This window comes from Brachypodium distachyon, chromosome 4 (genome assembly GCF_000005505.3).
Source record: "Brachypodium distachyon strain Bd21 chromosome 4, Brachypodium_distachyon_v3.0, whole genome shotgun sequence".
In the NCBI taxonomy this organism is placed as follows: domain Eukaryota; kingdom Viridiplantae; phylum Streptophyta; class Magnoliopsida; order Poales; family Poaceae; genus Brachypodium; species Brachypodium distachyon.
The window spans coordinates 35517328-35532232 of NC_016134.3; the positions used below are offsets into that span (position 1 = coordinate 35517328).

Here is a 14905-nt window from a genome sequence, read left to right on the forward strand (position 1 = left end):
TTCATCACCCCGGTTGGCTGCTACTGTTACACGTGCATGCCTTCCGGGTTGAAGAATGCAGGCTCGACATTTCAGCGCACCCTGCGCGAGTGTCTGGGACCCCAGCTAGGCCGAAACATCGAGGCCTACATGGACGATATCATCGTCAAGTCACGGCGTAGGGACTCGCTCGTCGGTGACCTGCAGGAGACATTTGACAACCTCCGCAGGATCAAGCTCAAGCTTAACCCCGAGAAGTGCATGTTCTGTGTGGACTCGGGACACTTGCTGGGCTTCTTGTTCTCTCACAGGGGAATCGAAGCCAACCCATAGAAGATCGAAGCAATCGAAAAGATGGAGGCAATCCGCAAGGTTAGAGACGTCCAGCGCCTCAACGGGTGCATTGCGGGGCTCGGGCGTTTCATCTCAAGGCTGGGCGAGCAAGCCCTGCCTTTCTTCAAGTTGATGAAGAAGCAAGGTCCAATCAATTGGACTCCCGAGGCGGAAGCGGTGTTCCAGGACTTGAAGAGGTACCTGAAGTCGCCACCGGTCCTCGTCGCCCCCAAGCCGGGCGAGCCGTTGCTGCTGTACCTGGCAGCGATGGACCAGGTGGTGAGCTCCGTGCTCGTTGCCGAAAGAGAAGAGCAAGTTCCGGGGGCTCAGAAGGAAGGGCCGGGGGCTCCCGGCGATCCGGAGGAACCCCCGGCTACCTCCTCTGCCCCTGGATCCGGGGGACAGCCCCCGCAGGCTGCCCCCCGCAAGCGGCTAGTACGGCATCATCACCGACAACGGCACGCAATTTACTAGTGCGGTGTTTCTAACTTACTACGAGGACATGGGCACTAAGATTCACTTTGCCTCTGTTGCTCATCCGAGGAGCAATGGGCAAGCTGAGCGCACCAACGCAGAGGTGCTGCGGGGGCTCAAGACGAGAACCTTTGACAAGTTCAAAGGCCACGGGAAACACTGGGTTGAAGAACTCCAGCCCGTGCTGTGGTCGCTACGGACCACGCCGAGTCGGGCGACGGGTCAAACTCCGTTTGCCCTCGTCTACGGGGCAGAAGCTGTGCTGCCCCTCGAGCTCAAGTATGGGTCACCTCGGTACGCGTGCACGGCAACAAGAGCCAACACACGCAGAGGATTGATGACCTTACCTTCATTGAGGAGATTTGATGCCGGGCTGCTGTACGAGCTGCAAGCTACCAGCAGGGACTCCGTCGTTATCACGATAGGAGAGTCCGTCTCCGGGGGATCGAGGTTGGAGACCTTGTCCTGTGCCGGATACAAGGAACGAAGGCCGGGAACAAGTTGACTCCAATCTGGAAAGGCCCTTTCCGGGTAGTGCAGGTGACCAGACCTGGGGCTGTCCGGCTGGAAACCAAAGAAGGCTTGCCGGTGCCCAATAGTTGGAACATTGAGCACCTACGCAAGTTCTACCAGTGAAACGGTGGCACCTTACCCACGGGTGACGCTGCGGCAGCGTGCCTCTTTAAGCGAGGCAAGGCCCGATTGTAATCCGCTAGCACAATGTTGAATAAAGATAAGTGTTGCATTGGTAAATATGTGCTTTTCTGTCTGTGAATGCTTCTATCTCCTGTTTCAGGTGTACAGAATTGTCTCATCATCCTTGGCTGTGAGCAGGGGGCTGCCGGAACCCTGAAAACCAAGCTCGTTGCCGGGACGCCCCGAAACGAGGCCTAGCAGTTGCCGGACCTGTCCGCAACGTGCTACGTGCCAGAGAGGCACCATGGAAATGTAGAGATGCTCACACCCAGGTCTGAGGTCGACTCTGCTGTGCCCAGGGGCTGGGAGGCAGGAGGTTGTCCAGTTTCTATTGTTTTTCGTACATTTCGAATTTTTTTGCTATGTACCTTGGGCACTGCAGGAATCTAACATGCAGGATAGGGATGAGGCGAAGGCACACTGTGACGCTCGTGGGGTGGTCACGGGTATTGTCGTCTTGCGAGTAAGTTGTACATATATGGCAATTACTTCGGGGCTTGATGCAGCAAACTGAGACATGGCCAGTGCCTCCACGCGGCAACTGGTGGTCCCGGGCGTGTGGTGGCAAGAACAACGCTTTGGCTATTTAAGGAGACCAGGGCAAGTGCAACACCGGCAACGGGCAAGAAAACAAGAGATGTCACAGAGAGGCGATGGTGGTGCATCCCTCTGTGCTTGTCGCTGAGGGTGTTCCCACCATCGCGGCCCTGCCACATCTCTTATGGAGCGACTCCAGAAATGACGATGCATTGGGCGAGGGGCGTCACGAAGACACTGTGGTGGTGCATGCCTCCGCACATGTCGCTGGAGGGTGCACTGCCACAGCGTCCTTGCCACGGCTCTCAGCAAGGTGCTACAAGTCCAAAGAGAATGGGAAGCTAAGTATCTCATTTTGGGTCCTTGGTTTTTCCCCTTTAGCAACGCTGGCTTGCTGAGGTAAGCTCGGTCCCCGTGTAGCCGGAGCGTAGGAAGGACGCTTGTGGGGTGAGGACGCCCCCCGCACGTGGCTCATGGGTCTGTCCCGGAGGCGTGCGCGCTGGGGTTGTTAACCCACAGGCGGAGTGACTAGCCGCTACTGTTTGGTCCTAGGTCGGCACCGCGGGTCCGTCCTGGGTCCCTAGTCTGGCCAAGCATGAGGTTGGCGAGTCACCGGTTACGCAAGGCTAAAACATGAGAAAGACAGAGCCCCTCTCCGGCAAGCTAGTCTTAGGCAAAGAAGCAAGTAAAAGTAGCATTGGATATATATCAAAGCTTGGGCAAAACATGTTGACGAGTAACACTGATAATGACAAGGGAAAGCTAACATGAAAAGTTCTAAGGCCCCACGCGCCACTTGCAGTGAAGTAAAAAAGAGAAGGAAGGGAACTACGCGGGAGGTGCTCCTGGGGCGGCTGCGTCGGGGGCATCCTCGGCATCGGGGGCTTCTCCGGCAACCTCCTCAGCAGCGGCTTCGTCTTCGTCGACCTTGCCCTGCATTCGCGCCACCATCTCATCCACGACACCCTACACTGCCTCCCAGTGGGTCTTGGCCTCTTCCTCGTCCGACCAGGTGTCGAAGACCGACTCGAACGGGAAGTCGGGGTGGGCGGAGTGGACCCGGGTGAGAATCTGCCCGGCGACCTGCTCGGCCGCAAGGCTGACTTGCCGGTCCTCGAAGGCCGTGACACATCTCTGTAGGCCGCTCAGCCGGCCCATGAAGTCTGCGAAGAACGAAGTGAAGCTCCCCATGTTTGCCCCATCGAAGGAAGCCATAGGGATGTTGAACCCCTGTAGCGCCTCCACCGCCGAGTCGGCCAGCTTCTTCAGCCTGGCCACCTCCCCTCTTCTGTGGGCCCGCAGCTCTGTGCACGCACCGCGAGCCTCCTGGGCCTGTAGCTTGTGCTCGCGGCACTCGGACTTCAGCCTACCGATCTCCGACGCCTTCTTGGCGTTGTCGTCGATCAGCCGGAGTTCCTGCCGCACCATGTCGAGCTTGCCCTGAACGGACGAGCGGGCATCTTGGGCGGCCTTGAGCTGCCCCGCAAGCTCACGCTCCCGGGAGCGGGCCTGGTCCTGCAGCTCTTTCTCCCGACGCGTTGAGGCTTCGGCTGCTGTTGCGGCCGCCGTCTCCAGCTCTCTGACCTCGCGGCGGAGGCGCTGGATCTCCAGGGAGTAGCCGGACAGTAAGTCCGTCTTCTCCTGGAGACGTCCTTAGAACGAGTCCAGAGACGCCTAGTGCTCCTCCTCGCTCTTGTTGTGTGTGGCCTTCACCAGCTCTAGCTCCCGCTGGTGCTCTTGCTGGATATCCCACAGCTGCTGGAGGACCTGCGCCTCCGGCACCCCTTGCACAGCAGGGGTTGCCCCGGCTTGCCGCGCCTACTGGAGCTCCTCCCAGAGCCGCTGCAGCTCGGTGCGCTGCTTCTCCGCCTCTCGTCACACTGTGCCCAGTTCCACCACTACACGGGCGTGGTGCTGTTGCGCGTCGTTGAAAAAAGCGACGAACATCCGCTACTGCTGGATGTTGTCGATCACTTGGTGTCCCTGCTGGAACACGCTGGGGTCGAAGGTGATCCGACCCCAAGTTCACCCAGTGAGCTCCCTTGCTCCCAGGCTGAAGGCGGGTCCGGCGAAGGAGGAGGACCCCACCGCGACCGTCTGCGACCCCTAGGGCGCGTCGGGATTTGATGGCGCGCCCCCGGCATGGCTAAGCCCCGATGCTCCATGCTCGTCCGAAGGGGCGAGCTAGGGGCTCGGGGGCTTCTCCAAGGCACCACCGCCCGCCCCGGCTGGCAGAGGCTGCTCTGTGTCGCCCGCCCCTGATGGCGCCCCCTGCGTGGCGTCACCTGTGGCAGCAGTCACGGCCCCCGCAGGCGCCGTGACCGATTGTTGAAGGGCTCCGATGGAGGCAACCTCCGCCGGAGCATCGTCGTCGACCTCGCCAGTCAGGTCGATGACCCGCACCTCTGTAGGCACGGGCGGAGCCGGAGCCCCTCCGGCAGCTGCACGAACGGCACCTGCATCAAGCATGGGGATTGGCGCGAACAGGTAAAGGAAGTGTTCGAACTTGCACGTACCTGCCGCCGGGCCGATGCCCTGCGAGCTCGAATCGGGGACCCTTGGGTACCCAGGGGCCACTGCCGCCGTCGCAACCGCTGCGTCAGCAGCGTCTTGGTCGCCGCCGGCTTCTTGGTTGGGGCTGCCGGCGACACGCTGGCCTGCCCCCTCTTCCTCGACGAACTGGAAAACGCAAAAATAGATTAGTCAGGCAAAAAATAATTTCGCGAAATCAAAACTGTTCTGGACAACATTGGACTTACCCCACTGGCTTGAGCTTGAGCACCCTGTCCGCCAGGATGCTTCTCGCCGGAGGGCCGCTTCGCGCGTGAGGAGCTGTCGGAGTTGACGGGGTGGTCGAGGCGGCTGTTGCAGCCGCGCCACTGCCGCCGGAAGCCCTAGCCCCCGTCTCGCCGTGAGGCTCCTGGAGCTGCGGGCAAGCGGACGCCTGCCCGCCCGCTCCGCCGCAGACCGCCTCACCAGGGGGACGTCATCTTCCTCGTCGTCCTCCTCTGGCACGACTTCGACGGCTGCCGGGGAAACGTCGTCGTCGTTGTCGCTGAGGTCTCCTCCGACGCCCAGCGAGGAGTCGTCGGAGTCCGAGCCCTCTGCCTTGGTGGAGGCCTGGCCTTCGCCCCCTTTCCCCGAGTCGGCAGCCGGCTCCTTGCCCATCCGGGACCTGGGCTGCGGGGGTGAGGGTTGTGCCGAGGGGTCCTCCACGATCCCCCACTCATCGCAGAGTGGGAGATCCCGGGCTCCCGAGTTCGGGATCCCGGCGTGGAGCGAGTACGCTCTAGGCGGGAGCAGCCTGTAAGGTTCGTCCTCGCCGGTGATACCCTTCACCCAACACTGCACTTCCTCCGGCAGGAGGTTCGTGCGCTGCAGCCGGGTCCGGTCGCCGGCCCCGTTGTACATCCACGCCGGATGCGAGCACCGCTGGAGGGGGGCCACACGCCTCCCAATGAAGTGGCGCGCCACATCCGTGTCCGTGAGCCCGGCCTCATGGAGTGCCTTGATCTTCGCACAGATTGGGGCCAGCTCCTCGTCCTTCTGGTCGCGGAGCGTCCAGTCGTCAGAGCCCTTCGGAGGCCCGAGGGGCACTCTTGGAGCTCGTTGGTGCGCACCCAGCACCAGTCACGGCGCCACTCGTGCTCGACCTTCTTCTTCCCCAGCTCGATGAATTCCGATTTGATCCTGTCGTGGAAATGGAACCCTACCCCCGAGGACAGGGGAGCCTTCTTCTCCACCATTGGGTAGTAGTAGTGTCGGAATAGCGCGACCGACGGCATCACCCACACGAACGCTTCACAGAGGTGTTGGAAAACAACCAATGTGAAGAACGACGTGGGGTGAAGCTGCGCCATGATGAGCCCGTAGGTCTCCATGATGGTTGAGAGGAAGTAGGAGTGCGGCGGCACGAACCCGGCAAGGATGAACCTCCCGAAGATCCGGAAGTAGTGCCCGTCGCGCTCCGCGCCGACAGGGAGGACCCGCGTTGGCCCATGCTCGTTGTGCTTGGTGGCCAGCGCCAGGACCAGCTTGTCGACTCCCTCGCCGTTGTACCCGGGGGAGAAGAAAGCGAACTTGGCTCGCATTTCGTCATCCTACCAGGCTCTGTCCGACAGCTCCTTCTTGCCGGCCTTTTCGCGCTTTTCCCCTTTGCTGGTGCTCCCCTCGGGACGGTTCTGGCCCTTGGAAGACATCGACGGAGGTAGAGAGGAGATTTGGTCGGAGTTGGGGCGCGGGGAGCTTTGGAGGAGGCAATGGCAAGAGCGAGACACAATGGGGAATACCCGCCGCCAGCCTTGAGTATTTATCGGGGCTGGCGGACTGCAACGGACACCCCCACGATCGGCAATAAAGAGGCCTAAAGAATCGGAGATTAAGAGGGGGGTGCGCGACGTGGCCTTAACTCTCTGGTGATTAAGGGGGATAAGGCACGAAATCGTGCGCCCGACCGTTTCGCTCAGAGAAATGGAACTATAAATGCGGCCCACGAGGCTGGGTGCCAGGGGGTTTCCCCCTTGGGACCCACGCGTCGGATAGGGCGTAGCCCGGCAACCGACCGAGGATAGCACTTGCTGGAAGCTTCAAGGCTGCCGCCCACGCCTGGGGGCTACTGCCCTACCAGTGGCCGACGTGGTCCCACTGCTACGGGACGCGTGGGTCGGCAGTGACGAAGCCCCATAAGGAAGGACTCCTGGGAAGCGACGAGTCCAAGAAGCCTGTCTTGAGGAGACGACCACTAGTGAAGCTAAAGCTAAGGGCCGAGTACAAGATGCTCCCGGGAACCCCGGTCCTGGGAAGCCGAAGGAAAGCCTCGCGGCAACTAGCCGGTGCGCTAGCCGGGAAGGTGCACCCCAGCAACCCGCGCTCGGGCATGCAGGCGGGACCCGTAGAACAGTGAAGTCAGGACAGGACGGCAGGCGCAATGCATTTAATGCACCGACAGGAGTCTTATCAGTAGGTCTAGTGTTGCTTAGCAAGGCTAGAGTGGCTACCCTGAGAACCATTTTTTCTACCGTGTACAGTGCACCGGACGCTGCATGGCATCCAGCGTGGATGGGCAGAAATGTATTCCTTGTGGCGCTGCAAGTACACGCGGAAAATTTTCTAAAAAAAAGGTCTCCACAAGCCCAAGCAATACTATGAACATGAAACTAAAGAATAGGAAACACAAAATAGTAGATTCAGTCCACCGGTCAACTTCTGCGCGTTGAAACCAGTCCAAACCTATCAAAAAGAAAACAGTGCTTGTCAGTGGAAACACAGTGCTAAGAAAAATACGCGACTAGCAGGTATGATAAAGGATCATAAGGAGAAATAAAAAGGCAGATTTGCACCTAATTGGATTGAAGAACAGATCACAAAAATCTCCTTACTCCTCGGATTGATCAGTTACCATGTTCCTCACTCTAAAAGACGTGTTGTGCTGGCTGAAAAGCATGCCATTTGATATTTGCACGCGGAAATTGTTGATGTCACGGAATGAATACTTGTCTTTCAAGTGCGACCAGGGGCTGAACAGTTGCAAAAATTTCATGCAAAAAATACCGCAATCATCCCTGTTAAAATATCAAAGACAAATGATTTGAATACGACGAAGATGAGAAGCAGAGGTAATATCAAAGCAAAAGGACAAAATGGAAGGGCACAAATAATATGATAGCCTAGAGGAGTAAAAAACATTACATATTATTCTGCATTGGCACAATGGGGTGTTCAAATCTGAACTTTGTGAAGTCAATATTCATATGAATGTATTTTGCCCAGACTTGACTGAAATTTGGGATCTGCCGTGTCAGAAAAAAAAACACGGATGAATTGATTAGATAACACATTGAATAAAGCAAAAAAGATAAACTAAGAGAAAGTAAAAATAAGTTTTAAAACTTATATCATACAAGGAGATTCCTCGTGTGCTTGTGGTACTCGCTGCCTTCTTTGAAATATGAATCTAAAATAGTGAAGCACTCCGCTGGGAAGTCGACCACAAAAACAAACCAATGCACCCGGTACAGGCATGGTATAAAAACCTGAATAGAGAATATATATGGGTGTGTAACAGCAGATAACTTGTTGTAAAAATCAAACGGAACCGTATTCAAAAAAGAAGTAACAAAAGAATACAGAAAGTTACACATATTCATAAGATTCCACGCACCAAATCGCATTTGCTGATGTATTTATGAAAATAATCAAAAGACTTATCCACTGATTTCAATATATCCTTCAATTTCTGATCACAATCCCAATTTTGCAAGATAAGGTCCTGCACAACGGAAAAATGCTGATCAAGAGTCCAAAGATCATAGAATCCCTAGTAAAAACATACAAACAGAATATGATAAGACATTGTTCATAAATGCAAAACTAACCCCGAGTGTGCTGAAAAAATATTTTTTCCTAGATTTACTTGGAGGTGCTTGAAGCCCAAGCAGCCGACAAAAGCCATTCATAGTCCAGATGTCGACTCTCCCTCTGAATTTAAATGATTCACCGAAAGAGAAGAGGGTGAGTCTTACTCTGTTGAGGTCAATTGTTGTATTGCTGTCACAGAAAACAATGAAGCATAACCATCAGAACACCAACCATGAGCCACACGCATATAAAAATACAAAATCAGTAAGATGGCCATAAAAACACAAATAGGAATCTTACTATTTAATATCATCGTCTTGTGACAGTTTGACAATTGTCGCGTGATAACTGACAGCATGAGACATGACCTTGGATTTTAAACGATTATCTTCGTAAGGTGATAAGCGGAAATGGCTAGGAGCAACATGCCTCCTAGGCGCGAAGAATTTTTTATTATGCCCAGATGAACTAGCAGATTCAACAAAAGCAGAGGTAGGTTTGAGGCATTTGTTGTAAATAATGTCTGCTTGGTTACTCAAGAAGTTGCATTCTTTAGCAAAAAAATCTTTCACCGGTAATTTCGACATTAGGCGTGCAAGGAGATGTCTGAAAAAAGGGGAATTTTAGAGCAAGTAAAATAACAGAAATAAAACAAACAAATAGCATATAGGAAGAACAAACCAACCAGATCAACATGGTCGCAGTGGGTCATTGAGGCTTTTTTTGAAACAGTTTGACAGTGATTTTGAGGTCCGTTCTGATCATGGGAAATGCCAGCATTCATTGCTAATTGGGGAGCAGAGAGGTTAATGATAACATCATCATGCCAGCACACAACAAAGTTAGGCCGGGGGGTGGGGGGTACACAAAGTTATAAAAGGATAAGCTTCCAATAATGAAAAGTGACAAAGAAATGCAGATCCACGAACACACATACGTTGCAATTTTCCTTCCTCATATTAGACATAAAATTTGTATTATGCAACTGAGTGATTGGATACTCTTGAAGAAAGCAAAAAAATCAGGACAGAAAGCTATATAAACTGCAGATGTGGGGTATTGATAAAACAAGGAATAATCAAGTGCATAAGGGACACAGGGGACTGGCTCCATTTCTTGACAGCCATTGTAAATTGAGTTGCAACCAAGAAAGTAAAACACATATAACAAGAATAGATTACCTTATAAGATTCCGAACGACCTCTATCCTGGTTATTACGAACAATGTTTAATTCACCAATAAACTTGTTTGGCTGTACATATAAACGGTTTATTAAAGGATAAGTTATAAACAGTATACAGGAACAAGTTACAAAAAGAATTAGTGAATCTTTCACACACATACATTGATATTTTCCTTGTTATACAAATCAGAAACATGGCGTGTGTTATGCACCTGAGTGCTTTGATGGTCCTGAAGAAATAAGTCAGATCAGAAACAACACCCAAAAACAAAAAAATAACGGTGCAATGCTGATTAAAAAACATTAATAAATCAAAATTCAAGGGCACGCACAGTTCTAGCTCCATCCTTGTCAATGCAAGGGGCCTCAAGGTGGTGGCTCTTGCAGAGGTCTGAATTAACATTCACAACGACCGCTTTGTCGGGGCCTTCCATACAATCCCCAAACTCATCTACCCCCGGGCCAAAAGTGCACTCATAGCCGGCGTGGTTAATACCAAGGTTACCTTTCAGCCTGTCGGGGAGTCGTAATTTTCTATCAAGTTTCATCCTCTCAAACTTGGTCATTGTCTGTCTGGGACGATCTGCAAAAGAAACAAATTCAAAAAAATTCCATGATGAAAAACAAAGAACAAAATCAAATACACACGGGTTGCGCTAGAACACGTTATCTATTACACCCATTTTCAGAACTGCAATGTCAGCAAGATCAGGCTCCTTAGAATCACACCCTGGGATGACGGTGTCGTTGACATGAATGGCCCCTAAAAGAAAAGCCAAATAAGTTCAGTCAATCAAACATAGAAATTTTACACCACGCCCCGCATGGAGAGAACACGGTACCCTCGCCTTGGTGTTCAACATCAATTTTTGCGGCTTTGATGTCTAACTCAGATTTATCGATCTGGTTGGCTTGATCAATGAGCATCTGTCCGTTAACCATGTTCGCTGATTTACATTCATATTCGTTAGTGTGAGGGCCCTACATAAAGAAACATGAAACACAGATTAGATGCCCAGATGAAAGAGAAATGAAAATTAAAATATTGATTCTAACTACCATATATAGAAGCATTGCTTCCGTGTAAATCTTCACTGTTGGTTGCCGCATTCACCCCAGCGCAACCTAGAGAGCCAAAAAGGAACTGTAACAAAGCAATGTAAAAAAAAACCCGAAAATGGATATGCAAGGACAGAAAAAAATAACAGCAAAAGTAAACGCACTACCTAACGCATCAGATTCAGAGACACCAGAATTGACAACGACTGTGGGCAGTTAGACATTGCAGCATCATTGAGGTCGGGGATGGCGTTAGGGTCGTCGATTTTTAATGTACTATCAGAATTCAAAGGGATTGCGGTCCCAACAGCAGCATGATTAACAGTCCCTACCCCTCCTTCGGAAACTAATGGGGTATGACGAAAAGCATTGTCTACATCCCTGGTATCACAAGCATCGGCGTAAAGGTAGCCGCTGGAATCGGCAAATTGAGAGGCATCCATATTATCACTTGCAGCTCTGACACATTTCAAAACATCTAATACAAGATCGCCAGTTCTTGATGCAACCACCTGGTCGGTAGTGCAACAGAAAATTTGATACAAATTGCAGATATCCTTCAAAACCTGTAAATAAAAAATTTAATTACTTTCAAAAGTCAACTAACAAAAAGATAACCTGCATAATGATAAAATGTCAAACAAGAATAAGCCTCACATGACCAGGGAGGCAATCCTTGAAAGATGATTCTAAAGAATCTGGAAAAGAGGATGATCGAGAAGTTGAAGCTCCATCACTAATGCATATCCCATAGCAAGTGTTGGACAAACTTGTAAGCTAAGAAGAAAACAAGGCAATCAAAAAAGTTAGAAACATGTCATGAAGGCCAAAACACATCATACCAGATGAAAAAATTGTATTACTAAAAATCAACTTACATTGCAAAGGCCATACTCATGGCCATGTTTCAAATCATTGCGGGAGAACTCCTTTATCATATCATTTTTCCACACTGCAATTCGTGGGAAACAGCCTTGTGGGCTACGATCACCAAAATCAACAAAGTCTAGGTACACAACCTGGAACAATAAACATACACATATTATAGTAACAAATAAACATAAGACACCATACCGAACTTCATAAGGATTGAGTAAAAACATACGGCTGGGTAATAGTCGCATCCACCGAGCGTAAGATTAGACTTGGAAGACAACAATTTGGGCTGGTCCTTCAAATATTTTTTCACGCTTGTGATGTACCAGTTGAATCCAAACAGGGCCCAGTTGTAATCTCTCACTTCCGCAGGAACCAGTAGTGAAGACAGATATTTTGTGCTAGGATATGTATTAGAATTTGGGCACAAAAAAGAGACCAAATAAACTGCCATGAAGCAAACAAAGTACTGCTCATCAGTAAGGACATTTTCTAGGAGTAAACCGCCGAGTGTCTTAATTGTGGGGAATTCAAACAAGCCCAGAAAGCTAACAAAAGCTTCTTTTGCCCCTTCAGAATGACCCTTTACAGGAAACTCGCCATTAACAAGGCCCGTGACTTGAGAGAAAGACTGAACACTCAAATGAATACACCCCCCATCAAGAATTATATCTGTGCTATTAACCTGAACATGATCAGCAATCCATTGAGAGAAAGCGCGGGGAACACCGGAACAGTCAAGCTCCAGGCAGCATGAAAAGCCATAACCACCAATGACAATTTTCTTATCTTCTGGAATTTACTTGATAATTTCAGATAACCACCCCAAATTACCACGTTACTTGCACCCTTCTTACAATCAGGAGAAACAGAATCTCGCTCCTTCCTACGCTTCTGAATAAATTTATATTGAAAAAAGAAAAATTGATTCAGAAACAATGGTGCAAAACCACGAAAGCAACAAACAAAAAAGTGATATAAAAAGAGTAAACCTTATGAGGGGGGCGGCCAGCAGCCCTCCGCCTCATGTTATTGCGAAAGGATGTCTTCAACTAAAAAAGAATGCAAACAAATTGGTTAAGAAGGCATGTATATTAGGAAAAAGCATTAAAAATGAATAGGAGGAAAAAAAGCAAAATCAAAACAAACCATATCAGTGATATTATCAATAAGAAGATCGGCGTCATTAAACTCCTCAGAAGACGATCCAGATGAACAATCCTAAAAATTACAAAATGATCTGACCTTTAAACATCTATAATTTGAATAGCAACACTACTTAGAGAAATTTTGAAATTACAAAACTGACCAGGTTAGAGGGGCCAGCACCACGTGCGCTGCCTACATCATAGCCATCAGACATGTCAATCTGAACAATGGGAGAGTTAGAATACACCCTGCAGCTCCTTTTAGCATATCCAAAAGCCAACCCATCGCACTATCAAAATTTGTGAGCATATAAAAAAATAATCAACTAAAGACACACACTACATAATGGTCATAAAATGGACAACCCAGTTAATTCTCCCCCCTAGCAGTGAATGGAAGATCACACAAAAAAGCAAAAGAAAGCTCACCATATTACCCACACCAAGCACACCGGGACCCAAAATAGAATGGCCAAAGATATTGACATCAGCGCCGGGAGGGGTGACATCAGACACGGAATTTGGCGCATCAGGATCCTTGTTACCGCCACCCTTCTAAGTAAGAACACAAAATACACATCAGCTTGCTGCAAAACAACACATATAGAACACAGGGGGTGCTATTTAGCATATCATATTCCACTATATTCTGCCTGATATTGTAACAAAACTAACCAGCATCGATGATGCAGCTCCGGAAGTGTTTGTTAATAGACCTGCACATTGGAGACCCACTATCATGTGTGTCATAATCTTCAGATGAACTATCCTCAGAAGAGCTGGCCTCACCACCTCCCATCTAAAAAAGCACAGCACAAAAAACCACACAGCATAACAAATCACAAGCTGCTTAGGGCCCTGAATTAGGGAATTAACAAGCAGACCACATAAATGACAGCAACCTGTCCAGCCATACAAACGTGATTGGGTGGTATTGTGAAGGGAGGAACTGCCCTTACACATCAGGACATACACAACGCAACTACCCTCAAATTGGATTTGTAACCTATGAATTGTTCATAATAGCATGTGGAAAATCACATGATCCAAATAAAAAAAATCACATGCTGCACGTGCTTACAGATCTAAAATTGTTACAGCAAACCATAGTAAATGAATCATAGTACATCCATGTAGAACACAGCAGCCTCTTCCGCATGGACAACATAATCGCCGACGCAACAACAACATAAAGGATTCCGTTCCCCCCCCACCACCACCACCAAAAAATCCATGAAGCGACCAATCCCCCAAGCAAAATCGGCCATTGGAGCACAGCTGGATGGCTAGATCAATCAGAACAAAGCCAGTCTCCGCCAACAATCTATTCATCCCTTGAACCCACGAAGTCCGAGCCACCCAGATAAATCGAAATCAAATCCAAAAAATGACGAGCACATGCGACGAACTGAAGAATAAGCTGATGGCGGATTGGGCGGAGGAACCCTACCTCAGCAATCGCCCCGCTAGACAGAAACAAAGGCGCCACAACCACAAAAAATCGCCGGAGAAGAGAGACGCTGACGAGACCCCGCCAGCGAAATCTCCCAGTCGCCTTTCCTCCCCCCTTCCCCAACCCCCCTCCCCAACAACGACAAGGAATGGACAGACAGCGGTGGCACAAATTTTGAAAAAGAGACATCGGCGGGCCCGCGAACGAAACAGATGTATTCCAAATTACAGAGCGCGCGGGACTAATCTTGAAGCAGAGATCAGACGGACAAGCAGGTCGCCCGCTTTTACAAAAAAAAGCAGGCGCCTGTGCATTAGCAAATGGGATATCATAATGTCTCTACTAGTGTCTCTATATTTAAGACATTATCCATAGCGCCTCATAAACTGCCTCTACATGAAACTCTGTCTCAAAATTGTCTCTAAGTAGAGACAAAGAGTATATTGCCTCAATGAAAATGTCTCTGCAAGACATTTGTGTTGTAGTGTGGGTTCGGCCGCGTTCGAGACCAACTTCTAGTGAATGAAGGATGACGAGAGATGGCATCAACGATCTTGGCGGTGTGGCAGCTCCTGGCCAGATCCATGCTCTAGCATTGCCTCTCGGCCCTGGCAGCTTTGACCTGTTGGTCCTACTAGTTAGATTGGCTCTTAAAACACACTCAAGCGACAGCCTTCACCGCAGACAATTCACATATACATGTCTAAGAGGACTTAAGATTCTCTCCACCTCACAATGCCAGGATGGCGTTTTTCTAAGGGATGCCAAGATGACGGTTGGAGAGGAAGAAAATCGGTGATTCCACAGCG

The 14905-nt window shown here is 50.2% G+C and overlaps 3 protein-coding genes across 3 annotated transcripts; all 3 read right to left on the reverse strand.

The window, feature by feature from the left end:
* Positions 1–7368: 7368 nt before the first annotated feature.
* LOC104584675 lies at positions 7369–8562 on the reverse strand. The gene is made up of 5 exons (XM_010239852.3): positions 8394–8562; positions 8180–8287; positions 7920–8051; positions 7708–7808; positions 7369–7580 (listed from the first exon to the last, which is right to left on the reverse strand). The coding sequence occupies exons 1-5, from the start codon at positions 8472–8474 to the stop codon at positions 7394–7396; spliced, it is 609 nt and encodes a 202-aa protein (XP_010238154.1). The 5' UTR covers positions 8475–8562; the 3' UTR covers positions 7369–7393.
* On the reverse strand, positions 8551–10695 carry LOC104585096. The gene is made up of 7 exons (XM_010241062.1): positions 10620–10695; positions 10403–10541; positions 10231–10323; positions 9893–10143; positions 9722–9790; positions 9558–9629; positions 8551–8565 (listed from the first exon to the last, which is right to left on the reverse strand). The coding sequence occupies exons 1-7, from the start codon at positions 10668–10670 to the stop codon at positions 8551–8553; spliced, it is 690 nt and encodes a 229-aa protein (XP_010239364.1). The 5' UTR covers positions 10671–10695.
* A 91-nt stretch (positions 10696–10786) lies between these two features.
* On the reverse strand, positions 10787–12285 carry LOC104585097. The gene is made up of 4 exons (XM_010241063.1): positions 11725–12285; positions 11498–11638; positions 11277–11396; positions 10787–11185 (listed from the first exon to the last, which is right to left on the reverse strand). The coding sequence occupies exons 1-4, from the start codon at positions 11947–11949 to the stop codon at positions 10787–10789; spliced, it is 885 nt and encodes a 294-aa protein (XP_010239365.1). The 5' UTR covers positions 11950–12285.
* Between the last annotated feature and the right edge of the window lie 2620 nt (positions 12286–14905).